The sequence below is a fragment of the Girardinichthys multiradiatus genome, chromosome 13 (assembly GCF_021462225.1).
Source record: "Girardinichthys multiradiatus isolate DD_20200921_A chromosome 13, DD_fGirMul_XY1, whole genome shotgun sequence".
Taxonomy (NCBI): Eukaryota; Metazoa; Chordata; class Actinopteri; order Cyprinodontiformes; family Goodeidae; genus Girardinichthys; species Girardinichthys multiradiatus.
This window is the reverse complement of record NC_061806.1, coordinates 8,244,681-8,265,950: the sequence shown is the minus strand read 5'-3', so window position 1 is coordinate 8,265,950 and position 21,270 is coordinate 8,244,681. Positions and strand designations below refer to the sequence as shown.

Below are 21,270 nucleotides of genomic sequence, written 5' to 3'. Positions count from 1 at the left end.
TTCTGATACCAGTTACAAAAATAACACTTAAAAAATTAACAAAACAATGAAATTTATTAGTTCTTCTGCAACCCTTTTCTTCATAAAGATGACATTTTGAAGATATTTGTACAATTTGTTTTTTGCGCCATTAATGGCCTTTATTTTTCACATTTTTTCGACAGTAAGCTAACATGAAAGGGGTAGAGAAAGGTGGAAGACATGCAGCAAAGGTCGCTGGGGCAGGTAGTAGAACCCACGACGGCTGTGTCGAGGACTGAAGCCTTTGAATGTGGGTTGCACAATTTACCCCTGCGCCACTGACACGCCCCGCTCTTTTTATATAAACATTTAATTTAAACATTTAAACATAAATTTTATCACAAACCAAACTACCCAAAACAAACATATCAAGACAAGGGTCAAAGGAATGCTTCCTGCGAATAATGATCAATTAATGACTAATGATCAGCTTTATTGGTCCAGATCTGATAATTGGCTGGTTGGAAACTCTATAATCCTCTCTTTTTCCGATCAGTGAATGCCCCATACTAAGCTCTACCACAATGCACTGACAACACTCTTCGCTCTAGAAGCTGTTACTGAGTGGGAAAGACTCAAAGAGCTATTTTTAGTATCAGTGAGGTATGTAAAAGTGAGAGGAAGGACAGAGATGGTAGAAGCCAACACTAAAAACAAACCAACATGTCAGGACGTCTGAAGTTCATTCTTTCAGTACGGGCGAATCTTCAGGAGATAACAGGAAGGCTCTGTGTCAAGGAACACGCTGGATTTGAAAATGCTGGTAGCTTTTTTGAACTTTCAGAACTAATGTAAGGATCTACATTCAATGAGGAAAATAAACTGAGATTGCTGTTTTCTTAAATGCTAGCCAGGCATATTGACATAATCATTAGTATGAGATGCTAAAACAGCCTTAAATGTAAATTTTGTAATAATTTGTCTTTGATTTAAAAAAGTAGTAAAAAGTGATACCCCAGCTTTTAATACAAATAATGCATGACCCCTACCAAAGAAAAGCTAAAATATTTGTTTAATATATTTTTATCATAGTTTTTAAAGATAAAATGAAATGCTTTACAAAACCCCAAGATCAGAAATTGGCCACAAAATTCCTTTAGGCACATCTCCCATTTTATTGTGAGAAAGCTAACTACAGGAGATTTATTTTAGCTGTTGAAAGTAATCACAGTGATTTCTGATACTACTAAACAAAACAAAAGCGGTTAATGAGTTCTGTCCCACCTTTTCCTGTTATAAAAGTGATGTTTTTTTAAATGTCTTACCTTTTTAGTTTGTGGTCCAGACACTACAATGCTGACCCTGTCTTTTTATATAAACCTCGGTCTCTTTCTAATAACACACACAAACCAGATTAATATATGATCGTAGGTTAAAGCATTGCTTGCTGAGTTGAATTGTTTCCAACTAAATGTAGACCTTTTCAGACCCTTTAAAAACTAAACATAAAGACAGACTTTGCATCAGTACATTCATTTAAACCCGGTAGCACACCTACACATTTACCAGCAACCAAGGGGTCAAATGTGGCAGCAGAATAGTTGACTGCAGTTAGAGCAGTGGGTGGCATAAGCAAGAAAGAGCACAACATCTGACTGAGTGAGAAAACTCAAGATTTTTGATTAGTTCAAATGTATAACATTATTTAAAATGGGAGCATGTGTTTAAAGCGCATGGCAAAGTACCATTTGTTCATTTGGTTGACGTGAAAAATAAAACCATCTGCAGAAAATTCTTCGATTAATTCTTATATTGTTGTAACATCTGAACAGAAGATACATAAAACATTCCAACCCCATTTAGTGGTATGTATGTGTTTGTTTTGTGTTGTTTTAGTCATGCTTACCATAGAACCAAGCTTGTCCTTCCTGTGCAACCAGTAGTTGTCTTAAATTCATTTCAGATACTTTTACTGTTGATTTTTTACAATCATCTTCAAAAACACCCTTGGTGGTTCCATAGGACTTAAGAGTAGCAGCTTGGTATTGCTTTCATGATCTAGATCAGCAAACTGATTCATGGGTGTTTATTAAAACCATGCCAAGTTTAAAATATTAACGTAGAGATGATTGCCCATCATACACAGCAGCATGTTTGAAAAAAACAGACATGATAAAACATCTCAAACAGCATCACAACAATGTTAAGACATTTAAGAATTTATGAGAAACAAAGTAACTGACATCTATCAGTCTCAGTTTTGTTACCTCACCCAAGAGGTAATAAAAGAACCCTAAAGCATCTATAGCACTGCAGGCCTCACATGTTCAGATCAGTGTTTATGATTCAACAATAAGAATGAGACGGGACAAAACTGGCATTCCTGGGTGAGTTCCAAGGCCAACATCACTGCACTCACTGACTCACATTAGTCAATAAAACATCTTAATGATACCCAAGCCTTTTGGGAAAGTATTATGTAGACTAACATGACAAAACTGGACATTTCTGGAAGGTGTGTGTCCTATTCCATCTGGAGTAAAAGTTACAGAACATTTCAGAAAAACACCCATCATACCTACTGTCAAACATAGTGGTGTTAATGTAATAAATCTGGGGCTGCATGGCTGCTTCAGGACCTGGGCAACTTGCCATGATTGATAGAATCATGAATTCTGCTATCTAGCAGAAACCCATAGAGGCGAATGGTTGGCTATAAGCTTGTGACGTTTAGCTCAGTCCCACTTGGGTCATGAAGCAGGACAGTGATCTGAAGCACACCAGCAAGTTCATCCTTAAATGGATCAAAACATACAAAATAAACGTTTTGGAGTAGCGTAGTCAAAGTCTGGATCTAAATCTGATTGATTGCTCAAAGCACCTCCAATGTGGCATAATTAAAACAAGGTGGGAAAGGCACCTTTTCCCCCTAAATCAATAGGGTTAGGGCCAGGTTGGTTTCGATAGCTTTTGTCTCTTCATAAAGGAAAACAACAGAAGACATCTATAAGGAAGCAAATGTGTTTTCTCAGCAATGTATAGTTAAAAAAAGCAGCTCAATCTGGTGTGGTGTTTAACTAAGCTGTATAGTAAGAAAAGCTGTAGTGGTACTTTCCATTGACTCTAGAGTTCCAGCTTTACACCAGACAACACCAATCCCAGATATGTTTCTGCTTCATATTGTCTTTAAACGAGACGTGCACATCACTAGTTCACCAATAAACACGTCATCCAGTTGACGCAGCACTTCTAACCTGGTGACACCAACAGAGACCAATCAAAGGCTCTCTGACTGTGGGGGACAGGGATGGTGATTATTGCTGCAGTGAAATATAAGTGTTTCTAACCGTGGAAGCGACGTGCTAAGCTGAAGACGAGGAAGAGACGGAATGACTTCCACCAAACAGCCGCTTGTCTTCACACTGGGCAGGCCTTCCAGCAGGCAATCGCTGCTGACGCCAAACACAGACGTGTGGTAGCCTGCAAACAGACGGAGACCCATCCAGCTGCTTAGACCAGTGGATTAAAATAACAACTGTTGTCTTCAGTCAGCGCTTCATGATGTGAAAAATCTGAGCAACAGATGTGGGACTAACCATTCACAGTGATGTTGCCAGCTGTGCGTGGGACTCCAACCAGAGTAACGGGGTACAGGCCAGACTCAGCGGGCAGGGATAGAGCAGCTGGCAGGGATTCAAATTCCACTCCAGAAGTCAGCAGACCCTGAAAGCAACACAGAACAATTAATCATCAGCAGATGCTGCAGGTGTAAAACAGTGCAACTTTCATCAAAAACTGTCAATACCCCTGTGCAGCAAGCAATCATCCCTGAGAGCAGAAACTCCCACTAAACTAATCAGATTTATCTTATTTTGACACTTTTAGCAACATGATTCCCGTTTTATCTTTCCTCTGTAGACGGAGAATCGAGTTGAGCTGAGCAATTCTCCAACACCAGTTCACAGGGAGGGATCTCTCAATGGACTTTGCATGTTCCATCTCCTGAACATCTGCGTGCTGTCCTAGAGTTAGAAATCTTGTGGCCAATCCCAACAGCAGAAAATCATTGCATGCCTGAGAGGCAACTGAAAATAAGCCTCACAGATCAGAACATTGAAGGACGATGCAAAAGAAGAGGTTAGAAATTTGGCAGTTCAAAATCCAGCTGGGTTTTTCAGACAGCAGCATATCCAGAGCCAAGGGATTTTTTAATGCATCGCAGAGTTTAAATTGGCCACCCAAAAGGTAATTTTGAAACAATGAAATGAAAGTGTGAGGACTTAATTTAAAGCAACTCAAATAAAACCCATAAAACAAAAACACTATTGGATTATTCTGGTTTATTATACAAGGCACGAGTATTCAAATGACTTTTTCGGGGTTTGTCATGTTACAACCCAAAATTTAGTTTATTACTTGGATTTTATGCAGCAAACCAACACAAAGGAGACCACTGTGCAAATTTGAAGTAGAGGGAACATTATAATGGCTTAACTTTTTTAAAATAAGAACAACTTACGTGGATTTGTATTCTGTGTTCCCTTTAACTCTGACAGCCCAAAATAAAAACAAACACAAGCACTCCCTTTCAGGATTCCCCCTCATTAGTGTTTAATTTGACCTCAGTATAAATCAGCTGTGAAGGCCTCAGAGGTTTATTAGAGAACATTAGTGAACAAACAGTATCAAGAACACCAAGGAACACAGCAGACAGGTCGATGTAATTGTGGAGAAATTTAAGGTGGCGTTCCAAGCTTTGAACATCTCAAGGAGCACTGTTTAATCCACCATCTGTAAATGGATCAACTATGGGACAACTGCAAGCAAGGAGAACATGAATCAGAGAAGCAGCTAAGAGCTAAGAGGTGGTGGTGGTGGGGCTGTGAGGTTCATCTATTGCCAGGATAGCTAATAGTCAAGGAGAAACAAGCCATTTTTGAAAGAAAGTCACATTAAAGATCAACTTGCAATTTCCCACAAGCCATGCATGGGGGACGGAGAAGAAGGTGCCCTGGTCGGATGGCCTCGAAAATAATTTTTTGTCCATGTGTGGCAGAAAAGTAACACTGTGGCTGCATCATGCTGTGGAGATGTTTTTTTTTTTTTTAAAGATATTTATTTCGGCACTAGTGACCTTTATTTTTATTTTTTGACAGTAGGCAGACAGGAAAGAGGAGTAGAGAGAGGGGGAGACATTTGGCAAATGTCGCCGGGTCCGGGACTCGAACTTGGGACAGTCGCTTCGAGGAATGTAGTCTCCGTATACGGTCGCACGCTTAACCCCTACACCATCAGTGCTGCGCCCATGCTGTGGAGATGTTTTTCTCAATCAGGGACATGGAGGATGGTCAGGAGGCTTATCTTCTGATACGACAACAAACCTAAATATACAGCCTGAGCAAGAACAGAGTGGTTCGGATAAAAGTAGATTCAAATGTTAGAATGGCCTAGTCAAAGTTAATTTCCAAATTAAATTGAGAATCTATAGCAATACTTGAAAATGCATATTCACACATATTCACTCAGACAATAAGGCCTATTCCCCAAAAAAGAATGGGCAAAATTTCCAGTCTCTAGATGTGCAAAGCCAGTAGAGACATACCCTACTATACTTTTCATCCCATTTCACTATTATTAACTACTTTGTGATGGTCTTTCATATAAAAGCCAATGAAACCCATTAAAATACATTACAGTTTGCACTTACAACAAAATGCAAAGAGTTCAAGGGGTATAAATACTTTTGTAAGACACTTGGTACATTTTCTGGGGGTTGTTTTGTTGTTTTTCTCCCTGATAAAATGTGTTCTAAATATACCGAGACGTCACCGAAACTCAGCGCATGTCGAAGCATTATAGCTCTGATAAATCTGGAATGACTCTCAGAATAACTGTACAGTATTTACATTCCATGGACACCCAGCTGCATGCAACAAGGCAAACTGAGGTGATGTAATGATTGCATCAATCCCTTACTGCAGACACTACCTCACTAGAGAGAAAGCTGTTGAAGGGCTGAGAGTCTAAGGTGCCCTCGGTGTGATTTAAGCGCTCCTTGCTTTCACAGCAGGACATTGTGTGCCTTTCTCGAACAATTAAAATCTCAACGTCAACCTAATGGAAAATGTTCCTTTGCATTTGGACATGATAAGGTTAATTTGCTTGTTTTAATAACGGGAATGACTAAAGCATCTGCAAAGAACATTGTTCTGTTTGGTTCTTTTAACCGTACAGCTAACCTTTTGTTTTCCTCAAATAGTGCTGTGATAATGGTCTAATTACCATTTGGAATTATGATTTCTTTTTCTCAGCTCATAACGGTCTATCTGGTCCATCTGGTCAGAGCAAATGGATGGTGAAAAGAACTCAAGACATACAAGAAACCCATTTTTCCAAGATGGAGAGTACTTTGTCATTTAAAATTTTGCAAAGCTCTGGCTTGCAACATCCTTACAAATATATAGCACAGGGTTGTCAAGTTCAGTCCCTGAGAGCCACTATCCTGCAACCTTTAGGGTGTTTTCACACCTATAGTTTGTTTACCTTGTTCCGAAATAGTTGATGAGTTAACTTGCAACATTTTTGGGTGGTTCCGTTTTCACCAAAGAAACCTCCAAGCGAACCAAAACCTGTCACTACAAACCACGTGAAAATGTTCAGTGTGTTTATCGGTCAGATTGGTAACCAGGGCCAGAACACCAAAAGTAACTGCAGGAAGCAGATGCTGTGTTCTGTGCAAGAACAAAACAAATTGGCTACAGGACGGTGGGTTAGTTTGAAACCGCACCAAGTCCACCTGTACCAAACAGTCTCGAGACAAGACTATCTCTAACTTACCTCTACGTTAAGGAGGTTAAATGTTAATTTTTAATAACGGGACAGCTAACATTATTGAGTATTTCTATAAATTTGCAAAAGATATAGAGATAAAAAACCGGGAAATGTACTAGTGCACATGTGTAGTCTCAGGTATAGGTAGGCCAATCAGTCAGAGGATGTTAAGCTGTTGCTGAGCTACAGTACAGACCAAAGGTTTGGACACACCTTCTCGTTCAAAGAGTTTTCTTTATTTTCATGATTATGAATATTGTAGCTTCACACTGAAGGCATCAAAACTATGAATTAACACATGTGTAATTATATACTGAACAAAAAAGTGTGAAACAACTGAAAATATGTCTTATATTCTAGGTTCTTCAAAGTAGCCACCTTTTGCTTTGATTACTGCTCTGCACACTCTTGGCATTCTGTTGATGAGCTTCAAGAGGTAGTCACCTGAAATGGTTTTCACTTCACAGGTGTGCCCTGTCAGGTTTAATAAGTGGGATTTCAAACCTTATAAATGGGGTTGGGACCATCAGTTGTGTTGTGCTGGAGGTGGATACAGTACACAGCTGATAGTCCTACTGAATAGACTGTTTGTAGAATTTGTATTATGGCAAGAAAAAAGTGGCGAAGTAAAGAAAATCGAGTGGCCATCATTACTTTAAGAAATGAAGGTCAGTCAGTCCGAACAATTGGGAAAACTTTGAAAGTGTCCCCAAGTGCAGTCGCAAAAACCATCAAGCGTTACAAAGAAACTGGCTCACATGAGGACCGCCCCAGGAAAGGAAGACCAAGAATCACCTCTGCTGCGGGAGATAAGTTCATCCGAGTCACCAGCCTCGGAAATCGCAGGTTAACAGCAGCTCAGATTAGAGAACAGGTCAATGCCACACAGAGTTCTAGCAGCAGACACATCTCTAGAACAACTGTTAAGAGGAGACTGTGTGAAACAGGCCTTCATGGTAAAATAGCTGCTAGGAAACCACTGCTGAAACAGGCAACAAGCAGAAGAGACTTGTTTGGGCTAAAGAACACAAGGAATGGACATTAGACCAGTGGAAATCTGTGCTTTGGTCTGATGAGTCCAAGTTTGAGATCCTTGGTTCCAACCACCGTGTCTTTGTGCGGCGTAGAGGAGGTGAACGGATGGACTCTACATGCCTGGTTCCCACCGTGAAGCATGGGGGAGGAGGTGTGATGGTGTCGGGGTGCTTTGCTGGTGACACTGTTGGAGATTTATTCAAAATTGAAGGCATACTGAACCAGCATGGCTACTACAGCATCTTGCAGCGCCATGCTATTCCATCCGGTTTGCGTTTAGTTGGACCATCGTTTATTTTTCAACAGGACAATGACCCCAAACACACCCCCAGGCTGTGTAAGGGCTATTTGACCAAGAAGGAGAGTGATGGGGTGCTGCGCCAGATGACCTGGCCTCCACAGTCACTGGACCTGAACCCAATCAAAATGGTTTGGGGTGAGCTGGACCGCAGAGTGAAGGCAAAAGGGCCAACAAGTGCTAAGCATCTCTGGGAACTCCTTCAAGACTGTTGGAAAACCATTTCAGGTGACTATCTCTTGAAGCTCATCAACAGAATGCCAAGAGTGTGCGGAGCAGTAATCAAAGCAAAAGGTGGCTACTTTGAAGAACCTACAATATAAGACATATTTTCAGTTGTTTCACACTTTTTGGTTCAGTATATCATTACACATGTGTTCATTCATAGTTTTGATGCCTTCAGCGTGAAGCTACAATATTCATAGTCATGAAAATAAAGAAAACTCTTTAAATGAGAAGGTGTGTCCAAACTTTTGGTCTGTACTGTACATAGGACAAAAGAGTACCAGACGAACTCACTAACAAGTCAACAGCTTGCCAGCATGTTAGCTTGTTAACATTACAGTATTTAAGATTTAATGCAAGCTGAATGTCTTTGAATAAAGACCTTCGTTCCTTTTAACGGTTAAAAGAAGGGTCACACAGAACAATATGTATAAACATCTCCCTCTCTCTCTAAGTACAGTTGCTTGTAAAAGTATTGATACCCCTTGAACATTTCCACATATTGTCTCATTAAAACCACAAACATAAATATATTTTATTGGAATTTTATGAGGAAGACCAACACAAAGTGGTATACAATTATGAAGTGGAATGAAAATTATATTTAATTTAAAACTTTAAAAACTGCGGTGTGCAAAAGTATTCAGCCCCCTTTACTCTGAGTGCAACCAATTGCCTTCAGAAGTTGCCTGATGATTGCTAATGACTAAATGGAGTCCACCTGTGTGTAATCTAATCTCAGTACAAATAGAGCTGGTCTGTGACGGCCTCAGAAGTTGGTTAAGAGAATGTTGGGGAGCACACAGCATCATGAAGTCCAAGGAACACACCAGACAGGTCAGGAATAAAGTTGTGGAGAAGTTTAAGCAGGGTTAGGTTCTAAAGCAATGCTCCAAAAAGGCTTAGGCTTAGGCTATAAAAATATTTCCCAAGCTTTGAACATCTCATGGAGCACTGATTAATCCATCAGTCACAAATGGAAAGAGTATGGCACAACTGTAAACCTACAGAGACAAGGCCGTCCACCTAAACTCACAGGCCGAAAAAGGAGAACACTGATCAGAGATGCAGCCAAGAGGCCCATGGTGACTCTGGATGAACTGCAGAGTTCCACAGCTCAGGTGGGGGAATCTGTCCACAGGACAGCTATTAGTCATCCACTGCACAAATGTGGTGTTTATGGAAGAGTGGCAAGAAGAAAGCCATTGTTAAAAGAAAACCATAAGAGGTCCCGTTTGCAGTTTGCCAGAAGCCATGTTGGGGACACAGCAAACATGTGGAAGAAGGTGCTTTGGTCAGACGAGACCAAAATTGAACTTTTTGGTCAAAATGGAAAGCGCTATGTGTGGCAGAGAACTAACACTGCACATCACTCTAAACACACCATACCCAATGTCAAATATAGTGGTGGCAGCATCATGCTCTGTGGGTGATTTTCTTCAGCAGGGACAGGGAAGGTGGTCAGAGTTTATGGGAAGATGGGTGGAGCCAAATACAGGGTAGTCTTAGAAGAAAACCTGTTGGAGTCTGCAAAAGACTTGGAACTGGGGTGGAGGTTCACCTCTAGCAGGACAACGACCCTAAACATAAAGCCAGGGCTACAATAGAATGGAATGGCCCAGTCCAAGTTCAGACCTAAACCCAATCGAGAATCGGTTGCAAGACCTACTGCTGTTCACAAACACTCTCCATCTGAACTGACTGAGCTGGAGCTGTTTTGCAAAGAGGAATGATGCAAACATTTCAGTCACCAGATGTGCAAAGCTGGTAGAGACATACCCTAAAAGACTTGCAGCTGTAATTACAGCAAAAGGTGGTTCGACAATGTATTGACTTAGGGGGGCTGAATACTTTATTTAAAAAAAAAAAAAAAAATCATATATAATTGCATTCCTCTTCACAATTGCATAGCACTTTGTGTTGGTCTTTCACATAAAATTCCCCAAAAAATATATTTATGTTCGTGGTTGTAATGTGACCATATGTGTTAAGGTTCATGGGGTACAAATACTTTTACAAGCCACTGTAAACACCTCTGTTTTGTGTGAAGCCTCATCAGTTTGGTTCCATTTTCAGTCACTGCCACTGAAGAAACTACCTCTGAGTGAAGCCCAGTGATCTGTTCTGTTTCGACAGACTTCTACACAATCCATCCAGTGTGTGTTAATGGCAAAAAATGATTTGAGTTATGCACCACTGAACAGAGGATCCAGTATGTTTTTGTCTCAAAATGCGCCGACACACTGGCCATCGCTAAATCACACCCTTGGGCCACAAAGCTGGCTTACCCGTTGATAAGTGAGCCATTACAAGTCTATTACTAACTCGCTTGGCAGTATACGAGACAGCCTGACTTCAACCTCTCTTGTCTCCTCTCAGAAAACACTCAGAGACAGTGAGAAGGCATCTAACTCCTGGTTAAAGACAAAAGCAGTTAACCTGAAGCAACTGTCCAATTATGATGTATGCAGACCAGGAATATTAATGTAAACGATTCAGTCTCAATGATCAAAACTGTTGGAATTTTAGGAATGGGCACTGGAGGTCACAGGTGGTGGCGTCAGGAGTAGAGAGATGTGTTGGCAGCAGTTTCTGAGCATCCAGAAGTTAGGCAAAGTCATCAGATGCAAAACTGTGACATAGAGAGAGAAGACAGCAATACCAGCACTTGATAACCATTTACAGAGGTGCTATTTTGGGTTTGTAAGAGACTACTCAGTTGGTTTATTCAGTTTCTCATAATGTGAGTGATACATTTGTCTGTATGTATTATAGTCAGATGCTGGAGGTAATGTGTACATTATTTTTCCCACACATATAGTGTCATAATTGATCCTTTTGTAAAGAGTTAATCTTAAATGACCAAGCAATTGTACAGTACAAACACCCAGTCTTATGTAACAGAGCAAAGTTAGCGCTGTTGGATTTTTGCTAAGAATTGGTCAAATATTCTGAATAAGTCCCAGGTCATGACAACAGGCTGGCCCACTTTTTCTTCAGCTATGGCTTTGTAAGGAGTTCAGAATGGGGTTTTGTTGAAAGAAACAAAGAAATATGGTCATTATGTCACTCTAAGCTGATTTTAAATGCAAAGATGTTCCTCAAAGCAAACCCTTGTCTAATCCATCCAACTCCCTGTGAGTCTCATTCCAACAGAAAGTGTAGAATAAAGATTTCCTGAACTGTCAGATGTTTGGCAGTGCAGAAGGAGAAATAAGAAAGCTTTGTTGAATCTTTGTCAGAAAAAGGGTTTTTAGATGTTCTGATCATAATGCTCAGCTCCTCAAAGACAAAAGCTTTTTTAGATTTTGCTTCTTCATCAAATTGTGGTTGCAAAGGTTCGTAGAGGTCTTGTTTGATAGTGTATCTTCTTGGATTCGCCATCATTAATACATGACCTAATTGCCAATGCTAGAATGTCACAGTGTCAACTTTTATTTTTGGGCTCATTCGTAACGGCAGTACCTTATGATCCTCTTCTTAACATCAAGTCAGAGGACACAGGATTTTTTTTGCCCTTTAATACTGAATCACTGCACATTTCCTTTTAGACTGAAGGCTAATATTTTTAAAAAGTGTTAATATTAGTACAAAAGTATAAATACAGCCTTTTAGAGATTATTTTGTAACATTATTTAAGTACAGTACTGGACAGCATCATATTTTTGTTTTATAGTATAACTCACTCCCACGAATGTGTTGAGAAGATCAAACTTTAAAACAGCCAGTCTCCCTCTCATATACAGTACAGTATAAGCCCTCTAACAGGTTGCTTCTGTTTTCAGTTTTCTCACATTTCAGTGTTTCAGATCATCAAACTATTTGTTGTATGAGACAAAGATAACCGGAGTAGATTCAAAATACGGTTTTTAAATGATGACTTCATACTTTAAAGGAAAAAAAAACAATCCACACCAACCCTTTGTGAAAAGTAATGATCCTGTACATTTAACTGGCTGTGCCACCCTGGGAAGCAGCGTAAGGTCCAACACAAGGCTTGAGATAACTGGCAATGAGTCTTAGACATCACTGGGGAGAAATTGTGGCCCAAATGTATTTGCAGAATAGTTGAAATTCAGCCACATTTTTAGGCTTTTCGAGCATGAATGTCAGATGTTTTTGTCTACTTAATGCTGTCAGAAAGGTTCTATGTAGGTTGTTTCTACAGTACATGTACATCCTACACTAATGAGCTCTGAGTGAGGCCTCCAAGACATGGTTATTGAAATTGAATTCATTATTTAACAAGATGGGGGTTACTACCCTTTCACACAAAGCCAGGCTGGCTTGGATAGCTCTAGTTCTATAACAAATTAAATCACCCCACTTAAAAGCTCCATTTTGTGTTTATTCAGCTTATCTTTGTCCAACATTAACAAACTTTAGGATATTTTGGGACGAAGGTCAGGGGTTAAATACTAGTTATTGATCTGAAAGATTTAGGTGTGACACAAAAGATAAAAAAAGAGAAATATGCTTATGACTATAGATATTTTCTTCAATAATAATGATGTTAACAATCAAACACATGTTATATGTGTCACGTATTTCACTTAATAAATCCTCTAGAAGTTCTAAACTGGAGATTCATCGGACTCCTTCTGTCTGTGACAGCACATGCTGTTATCAGATAATTCAGAGAGGATGAAGCAACCAACAAGACAAGTCCAAGTTTGTTTGGCATCAGCTCTGAGACAGCTGCTGAAATTAAGATCCCAGTGTCTCCACCTTCACAGCTCCTTTCAGTTATTTGCTCTCTACTTTCCTGATAATTAAAGAACCATCAGTTTTGATGGGTACTACATTGTGAATTATTCTGTGTGACTGATATCAGCCATCTGAACCCTTAATCTGCTCAGATTTTGTCACATCACTGCATGTGTAAACAGACACAGCAGTAAAGAAAAGAATTAAAATCTAATCTTTTGCAAACACAAACCAAATAGTGGCCTTGCCCTTGTGTATGTCTACTTTGCCAAAGCAGTGGTAAGGGAGTAATGGAGAGTGTTAATGAAAAATAGATGTCACTGAGGTCCTTTAATAACAAAATGTTCAGAGCTAAAGCAGCTGCTGTCACCAAGCAGCTTTCAAACCTGATTAAACTGGACTCCCTGATGTCTCATGGCTCTTTTAAACCTCTATTTTGCACAGAAAATGAAATTGAATGATCTTACCTTTCACACAATATGACATCTATCTGTTTAAACTGGAAAATGCGTGAAATGATAAATGTAATGTCATTCAAAGGTCGGCTCCATTTGCATCCAATGTTTTCTTACTGTTAGAAGGTTGGAATATCAAAACTGAAATGAGAAAAAGCTTTTATAGGACTAGTTAAGCAATCAATAATCAATAACACTGATTTCTTTATTGCACTTCCCACATTGTAAGTAGGAAACAATGCCCCCTGTGGCAAGTCCTGTGTGCTTTTAATTCCCACAGTGGAAAATGAGCTCTTGTGTTTTTTGATTTCTGCTCCACTTTGTTAGAATATCTTTCAGACAGGGTTCATACATGCTTCATATTCCAATAAATCATGTTTTTTACAGATTTTACAGTAATACAAAAAAGAAAATCATTCCACCCATTTGGCTTCAACCCCCTCTGATACTTTTAAATAAAATCCAGCTAAGTGCTTTCAGAAGTCACCTAATTAGTGGATAAAGTCCAGTGTGTACCATAATCTTGTTATACATCTAACTGTGCCATGAAGGCCTTGGAAGCTTGTTGGAGAATATTAGTGAACAAACAACATCATGAAGACCAAGCAACACTGGAGACAGGCTGGGGTTAAAGCTCTGGAGAAGTCTGAAGCAGGGTTAGGTTCTAAAGCATTGCTCCAAACTTTGAACATCTCTGGTAAATCCCTAATTTAAAAAGGGAAGAACTATGGCACAACTGCAAACATACGCAAGTCAGGGACACCTTCCTAAACCCACCTTGACAGGCAGAGCAAGCAGAGCATTAATAAGAGGAGCAGCTAAAAGGCTGGGGGTTAAGTCTGGAAGAGCTGCAAAGATCCACAGCTTAGGAAGGAGAAGATGTCCATACCAAGCCTTGATATTTGTGCACCTTCACACCCCCAATAAGCATAACAATAATGCATTCATTTTCTGCTTTCACCTACCATGTTCTCCACACGAAGCTCGTAGGGCATCGGGTTGTAGACCATTAGCTGAACTTCACAAACGTCCCCTTGAACCCACTGGAAGTCTATGAAAAGACAGTGAGATAAATGGTTAGATTTCACTTAAGCATCCTAATTAAAAACTTTGCTCCAAATGATTAAAATGTAGAACAAAGAATAAGAATGTGACAGAGTGTTTTAGCTTATGTGGATCCTCTGACTTTTTGTTATAGGGATGAAGCTGTTTTCAGTTGGTATCTATGTGGAGGGGAGGAGCTCCACTGTTCCTACAATGAAACAATGGAGCTTCAGGTTGTGAAGGGGCATCAACCAGCAGCTGGCTGTGTGGATGTGTTTCAGTGGCCATCCCTTACGACTGGGGGCCCTCGTCTGTGTTGTAATGACTATGTTTATCAACAGGACATTACTGCAGTTTACAATGCCTGACTGGCAAAGGACGACTTCTTCCAGAAAACTGACCGATAATAATGGCTACTGTATACACACTTTGACACAGTAAAGGTTTTGCATACTTTTAACACATTTTAACAGAATTGTAAAACTATTGATAACCCGGAAGAATTTAAACACAATAATAATTGTATAAAATGCTCATATGGTTGCATTCCTATGTTGTCCTGGCCTAGGCAAGGCTTTCCCTGAAAATATTTTGGCTTAATTAAGGTATTACTGGTTGGTAAGTTATAATAATCTCTTTAATAAGCAGAGACAGTGCTGTAATGTGCTGTACAAGAAGAAAGCAGGTTGAAGTTAAAGTGTTTTGTTGTGTTTGTTTCCTCAACACATTTTGTAAAAGTGTAGATATGCACCTTGCCACAGAGTTTCGGGTTGCAGACAGTCAGTAAAGTGGGATAGAAGAGAAACAATAAAGGAAACTGCATTGTATCTTTGCCACCAGTGCAATTCAGGGCAACCTTCAGACAAAACAAGATGTAGCTCATGGACCCTCGAAGGAGGACAAACAAGGACCCAATTTGAAATACAATGTGGATAGTTTGATTGGGCCCATTGCTCCTCATACCAGTGGTTCATGTAACACTCAGTCTCCTCTAACTTTGTTCTGTTTTCTGATTTCGGATCTGGCATAAATCTGCATCGTAGGTAAAGGTTTTACAAAAACCAGAGATAAGAGATTGACCACACATCTCTGACCCATGCATCTGTACTAAATATGGGTAAAGGTTTTAACTTCATGTGGGCATTTCTACAAGTGGAAGCTCATATGTGATTCTTGGAGGAAGCTTAAATGAGTCACTGTTAGCTTCCAGGTGATTTTTGGCACTGCAAGAATAAAATACAAACAGAGATGATTAAATCACAACATAAGAGATTAATTAAATGTGCTTAAGAATGAGTTAAAAATGGAGATTATTGCTTCTGTGTTAAATTATGCAAATAACAAAAAGGTGAAACTATCCTGAGTAAAACAATCTCATTTACAATCGAAAAAAGAAATCAAGAGGCACTACTTAACAGTATTGTATCTACAATTTCTCAAAGGTAAACAGAAAAGTTTTATTATACTGAGAAGCTATTAAGTTCCCCTGTAGTCTTTTCTACATTTCTAAATGTTCCACATTCTGGTACATTTGGACAGACCATTTGCAGTAATCAGACTTGCAAAGAGGGCCTCAGACATCCCACCTCGAACCCTGGCAGGGAAAGGAATTTATGGAGGGCAAGCTGCAGCCGTGGCCCCTGGGAAATTAAGCCAGTTCAAAGAATGATATCTATAATATGACTGTCCGGAAAGCTCCATAGTACCCCAGGTCTAGCTTGGAGGCATGCGCTAAAAGCCAGCCAATTAAGTGTGAAATGCACCTCAACAAAAAAAGGAAAAAAGTGAAAAAAGGAACGTATTTTGCTGCCACCTCATTTGTGCCACCTCATTCTTAATTTTTCAAGTCACAACTAATATTCAGCAGTCATCTCCAAACGGCTTCAGCTCTTTGAAACTTCATCACAGAGAGCAATTATGGCTGTTGTCCATCGGGGCTGATTGGTTGTGATTCCATAAAAAGCTAATCGTTTTGTCAAACACTCTGTATGTTAAAATTATATTTAGGGTAAGAGGCAGATGTGGAAGTGTTAACTGGAGTTACCTGACCCTGCAGAGTCATTTTCTGTAAAACTATCAATAGCATTAATGTTTCCAATAATGTAACTTTTTAGCCTATGTGTATTTTGTAAGGTGGAAAACTAATAATTCCATTCAATTCAGTTTATTTATATATTGCCAATTCACAACACATGTCGTCTCAAGGCACTTCACAAAAGTCAGGTACATACATTCCAATTAATCCTAACCATTGAACAGTGCAGTCAGATTCAGTTATTTATTCAAATTGGATAAAAAAAATTCTGTCTAAGGAAACCCAGCAGATTGCATCGAGTCAGAGATTTGTAGCATTCAGTCCTCCTGGATGAGCATGTAGCGACAGTGGACAGTCACTGGCGTTGACTTTGCAGCAATCCCTCATACTGAGCATGCATGTAACGACAGTGGAGAGGAAAACTCCCTTTTAACAGGAAGAAACCTCCAACAAAACCAGGCTCAGTGGGGGTTTGAGAGAACAGGGCAGAGACACAAAGAGAACAAAGAAGCACTGATCTAGGAGTCCTTTCTATGGGAAGGAAAAGTAAATGTTAATGGATGTAGCACCTTTAGTCGTTTCACAAATACTGCACATATTTCTACTAGACCATTCCCACCACAGCAGAAAGCATGGTGGAGCCAGTATCATGCCGTGGGGATGCTTGTCTATAGCAGGGATAGGGAAGCTAGAGGCTGGAGAAAAGAGGTCCACCTTCCAACAGGACAATAACCCTAAACATACACCCAGAGCTACAATGGAATAATTTAGATGAAACCCTATTTCTTTTCCTGCTCTCGGTGGAGGTGGACGCATTTTCTCTGTCTCCCGCACCCCTCCCATATCTGCCCTGCTTCAGCTCTGTGTCTTGTCTTTTTTGGAGCCTCTTTTTGCACATCTTCCAAATTCTTCCAAAATATGGATTTGGTCAGCTAGTCTCTCAATGCAATTGATAAAATTTTCTCGACGAGAAGACAGGGGTCGGGAGAGCCCACTTGCCCAGACGGGACATTTTTCTCCGGATACACAATGGACTCCTGGCAGAAGTGGAGGATTGTGTGTCTGTCGATAATGTCAGTCGAGGATGTGGAAGATGTGTATATAATTGGATGTTTGATTTCTGCTTTTTGAAGTCAGCGGTTACCTGGCATATTGAGAAATTCGGAGAATGTCAGCAGCTGTTCTGGCCATTGTAAGGCTGCCTGGCATGTGTGATAGGATCTTCAGAGCGATCAACACTCAGACTGAGATGTTACGTGAGCTGAATTGCAGACTGGATGTGATCCTTACACAGGATCGCACGCAGGTTGCAGTTCCTGGACTCAGGGGTGAAATGGGATAAATCTTGGAGAAAGTTGTTCGCTCGGATCTGGCAGAAAGACCAGGAATTTGGCTGTTTGGATTCGCCTTTGAGAAGCACCAGCGAGACTCTCAAGGCTGACGGAAAATTAAGAGTCAGCCTAACCCAAATAATTATTGTTTTTCTGAATCTGGCTCCCCTGCACGGCCTTGATGGCTGGCTATCTTCAATTTCTCTTGGAAGTTATGTAAACATGACGCTCTGCTCCCTCTGCCCCCTCCCTTCCCTGAAGACATCTGTGGACCTGCTCAGAACTTGGCCGGTTGATGTGCATTCCAACGAACCATCAAGGACAATGGCCTCTGTGACAGTGCTTCATGGACTTACTTGCACACACTCACTTGCACACACACACACACATGCTCAAGATAAACATATGCACCCCTCACACCACCTTCACCGTTCCCGGCATGATGTTGTTTTGTCAACTTGTTGCTTCTTTGTGCTGAGGTTTTTTGCAATCTCAAACTGTATCCTGCTAAGGATAAAGTGTGAAATATGATTTTTTTTCCCCCTCTACTTACCTAATGTGGCCTCTTTTCTCATCTAGCAAGGGCAGCGCCTGTGAGTGGGCAGCAAAGCCTCGGTGACCCGTCCCCCCTTGTCTTGTGTCATGATGTATGTTTGGATAGGTTGTACTGGAATTCTAATTTCCCCTCGGGGATCAATAAAGTATCTTTGAATTGAATTGAATTGAATTCATTTGTTAGAATGACCCAGTCAAAGTCCAGGCCTAAATCCAATGGACAACTTTTGGCAAGACTTGAAAATTAATGTTCACAGATGCTCTACATCCTGTTTGACAGATATTGAGTTATTTCTGGCAATGACGGGCTAGAATTTCAATCTCCAAATGTGCAAAGCTGGTGGCGACATACCCCAGTACCCCAAAAGACTTGCTGTAATTGCAGCGAAAGGTTGTTCTGTAAAGTACTGGCACCGCATTTTCAAAATTGTAGCAGTGAAAAACGTTTGACAATGTTTCAGAATTATGTGCTATTTTGTGTGTGGTTTTTCTGCATGAAGTTTGCATGTTCCCCAGTGCATGTGTGGGTTCTCACTGGGTACTCTGCTTCCTCCCACAGTCCAAAAACATTACTGTTAAATTGGTCTCTCTAAATTACCCATAGGTGTGAATGAGTGTGTGCATGGTTGTTTGTCCTGTGTGTCTCTGTGTTGCCCTGCGATGGACTGGTGACCTGTCCAGGGTGTACCCTGCCTCTCGCCCTTAGACTGCCTAGAAGCACTAGGCCCCCCATGACCCACTATGGAATAAGCAGTATAGAAGATGAATGAATGAATACATTCAAGATATCCTGACTGTTTGAGGTAATATCCATTTGTCTAAGAGAAACAGACATAGGGATTTTGTGGTATCAACCACTGAGGCTTTAATTTTCAACCTTCAGATCTCGACCAAATGAATAACAGTAAAAGTGCTTTAAGGCATAGGTAAAAGTGGAAAGTTTAACCCCCTTAGAAGTTTAAAAGTGTCTAAAGAGGCTCTGGAGTAAAAGACCAAACTGGAAAAGTTTTCTAACAAGTTCCCAGGTTGCAGAGTTTGTAGGGAGAAACTTGCTGTGGATTGTCATGGATTAATGGGGGATGTTTCCTTAAACTGTGAAAATTATGCTACATTCAACACTTAATGAGCCAGATTGCAAACTGAGGAATTTAAAGGCCAGCACAATGACTTGGGCTGTAATACTCATCCAAGAAGAGTTTAAGGCATTAGAGCAACTTTTTCATTCCTATTATAGTCAGGTTGGGTGCTGCTTTTGCAATTTTGGAGTTGGTAGTGGTGACTGAGTGGTTCTCATTCAAGAAGCATCTATAGTCAGGACCAAAGTTGTGGCAGTGCCAAAATTATATTTTTCAATTTTACAGCAATAATCTGCCATATTTCCCATTGTTTTCAGAAAAATGGATAGGGAGATCAAAGAGCTTCATCAGCTTACAAGTTTATTTATCATAAGCACGAGTTAAGTTATGAGAAAGTCCAGAGATGTGATATCACTTTTTCAATCTGATGAACAAACTGACTGCTATAAAAGAGGGTAGAAGGTGCTTCAGATAATTGTCTTCTTATGTAACAAGTTATAACCTCCAAAGAAAGGCATGGAGACATCATCACTTCGACATCAAAATGGTCTCACATTGCTCCAGAAAGAACAGATTTCTGGATCATTAAGAACTTCAATGGGAGAGGTTCAATTGAACACAAGAATGCTTCAAGACATCCAGTAGGCACAGGAACATTCTCATGATAAAGTGCACACAACATGATCAATGCTCTCAATGCCGCTCTACCTTGACATAAAGTGGGTAGGGTTCATTTTGCAGATATTTCTGGACAACACTCTTCTGACAAGATTTCAGCAAAGATGCCCCTACTTTCAAAGATAAACATAACGGACGCAATGAAGTGCTTTCACCAAACAGTCAGACTTTGGGTTAGAAAGCTGATATTGAGAATGGAAAAAGAGTTTCAAAGGAGCTAGGACACTACTAATATGGAATTATCTCAGAAATATTTGGTATTACCTAACAAAAACTAAAGATGCATTGAAAAATATGATGGCAACCGTTTATTTTCAGCTTGATTGAAAATAGAAGGTTGAATTGGATGGTTTGAAATTAAAAAATAATCTGTTCTTTTATCCCATAGGTAACCCTACTATTTGCTATCAGGCAGCACGGAGAACAACACTATGACTTGGCTGCTGTCACTGAGTGAAGAAGGTTGAAATGTAGCTACAGTTATATTCAATAAATTAGAATATGGGTTCTGATGAGGCTCATTTATCGTATAAAGGGCGTATTCACACTGCCGGTCCGGTCCGGAGGTAAAAGTCAGAAAATTAACACCATCAGTTGTCCCAGTTTGCTTTCACACAGAGATTTTTAGACCGGACCAAACAAAGTCATGAAGTTGCGACAGATTGTTTCAATGACAGTATTGCTCCAGTATTGCACTGATCAAAAAACAAAACAGCACAAAAAAGAAAGTCCGTCTCTTCTGGGTTTCTGTCGCTACTTTGGTTTATACATGTAGTTGTATGCCGGCACCTCTTCACTACTCCACGTAGCCCCACGAGACATTTTGAAACCGTTTTCTCTTCAGAGTTCCGCTCCTACTTGGTTTTTCTTTTTCTTCTACTACTCAAATGTGCTGCTCTTACGTTACATATGCTACGCTGGGAAAAGCATGCATTGAAACCGCAAGCGAACCTCTGAAGGGTCTGGATTAACCGTGTCAGGACCGGCAGTTGTGCCAAGTTACGGTTCTCTGGTCCTTTTCAGGGTCTGGGAAGGATTC

The 21,270-nt window shown here is 40.2% G+C and overlaps 1 protein-coding gene across 3 annotated transcripts in view; it reads right to left on the bottom strand.

Moving 5' to 3' along the window:
- The window catches only part of trappc9 (trafficking protein particle complex subunit 9), a 319,159-nt gene that overhangs the window by 242,062 nt on the left and 55,827 nt on the right, over positions 1–21,270 (bottom strand). For all 3 annotated transcript variants that reach the window (XM_047383974.1, XM_047383972.1, XM_047383973.1), the window contains 3 exons: positions 14,478–14,563; positions 3,558–3,684; positions 3,309–3,441 (listed from right to left, as the gene is read on the bottom strand). In XM_047383974.1, coding sequence (XP_047239930.1) covers positions 3,309–3,441; positions 3,558–3,684; positions 14,478–14,563 — 346 coding nt within the window. The remainder of the gene's footprint in view (positions 1–3,308; positions 3,442–3,557; positions 3,685–14,477; positions 14,564–21,270) is intronic.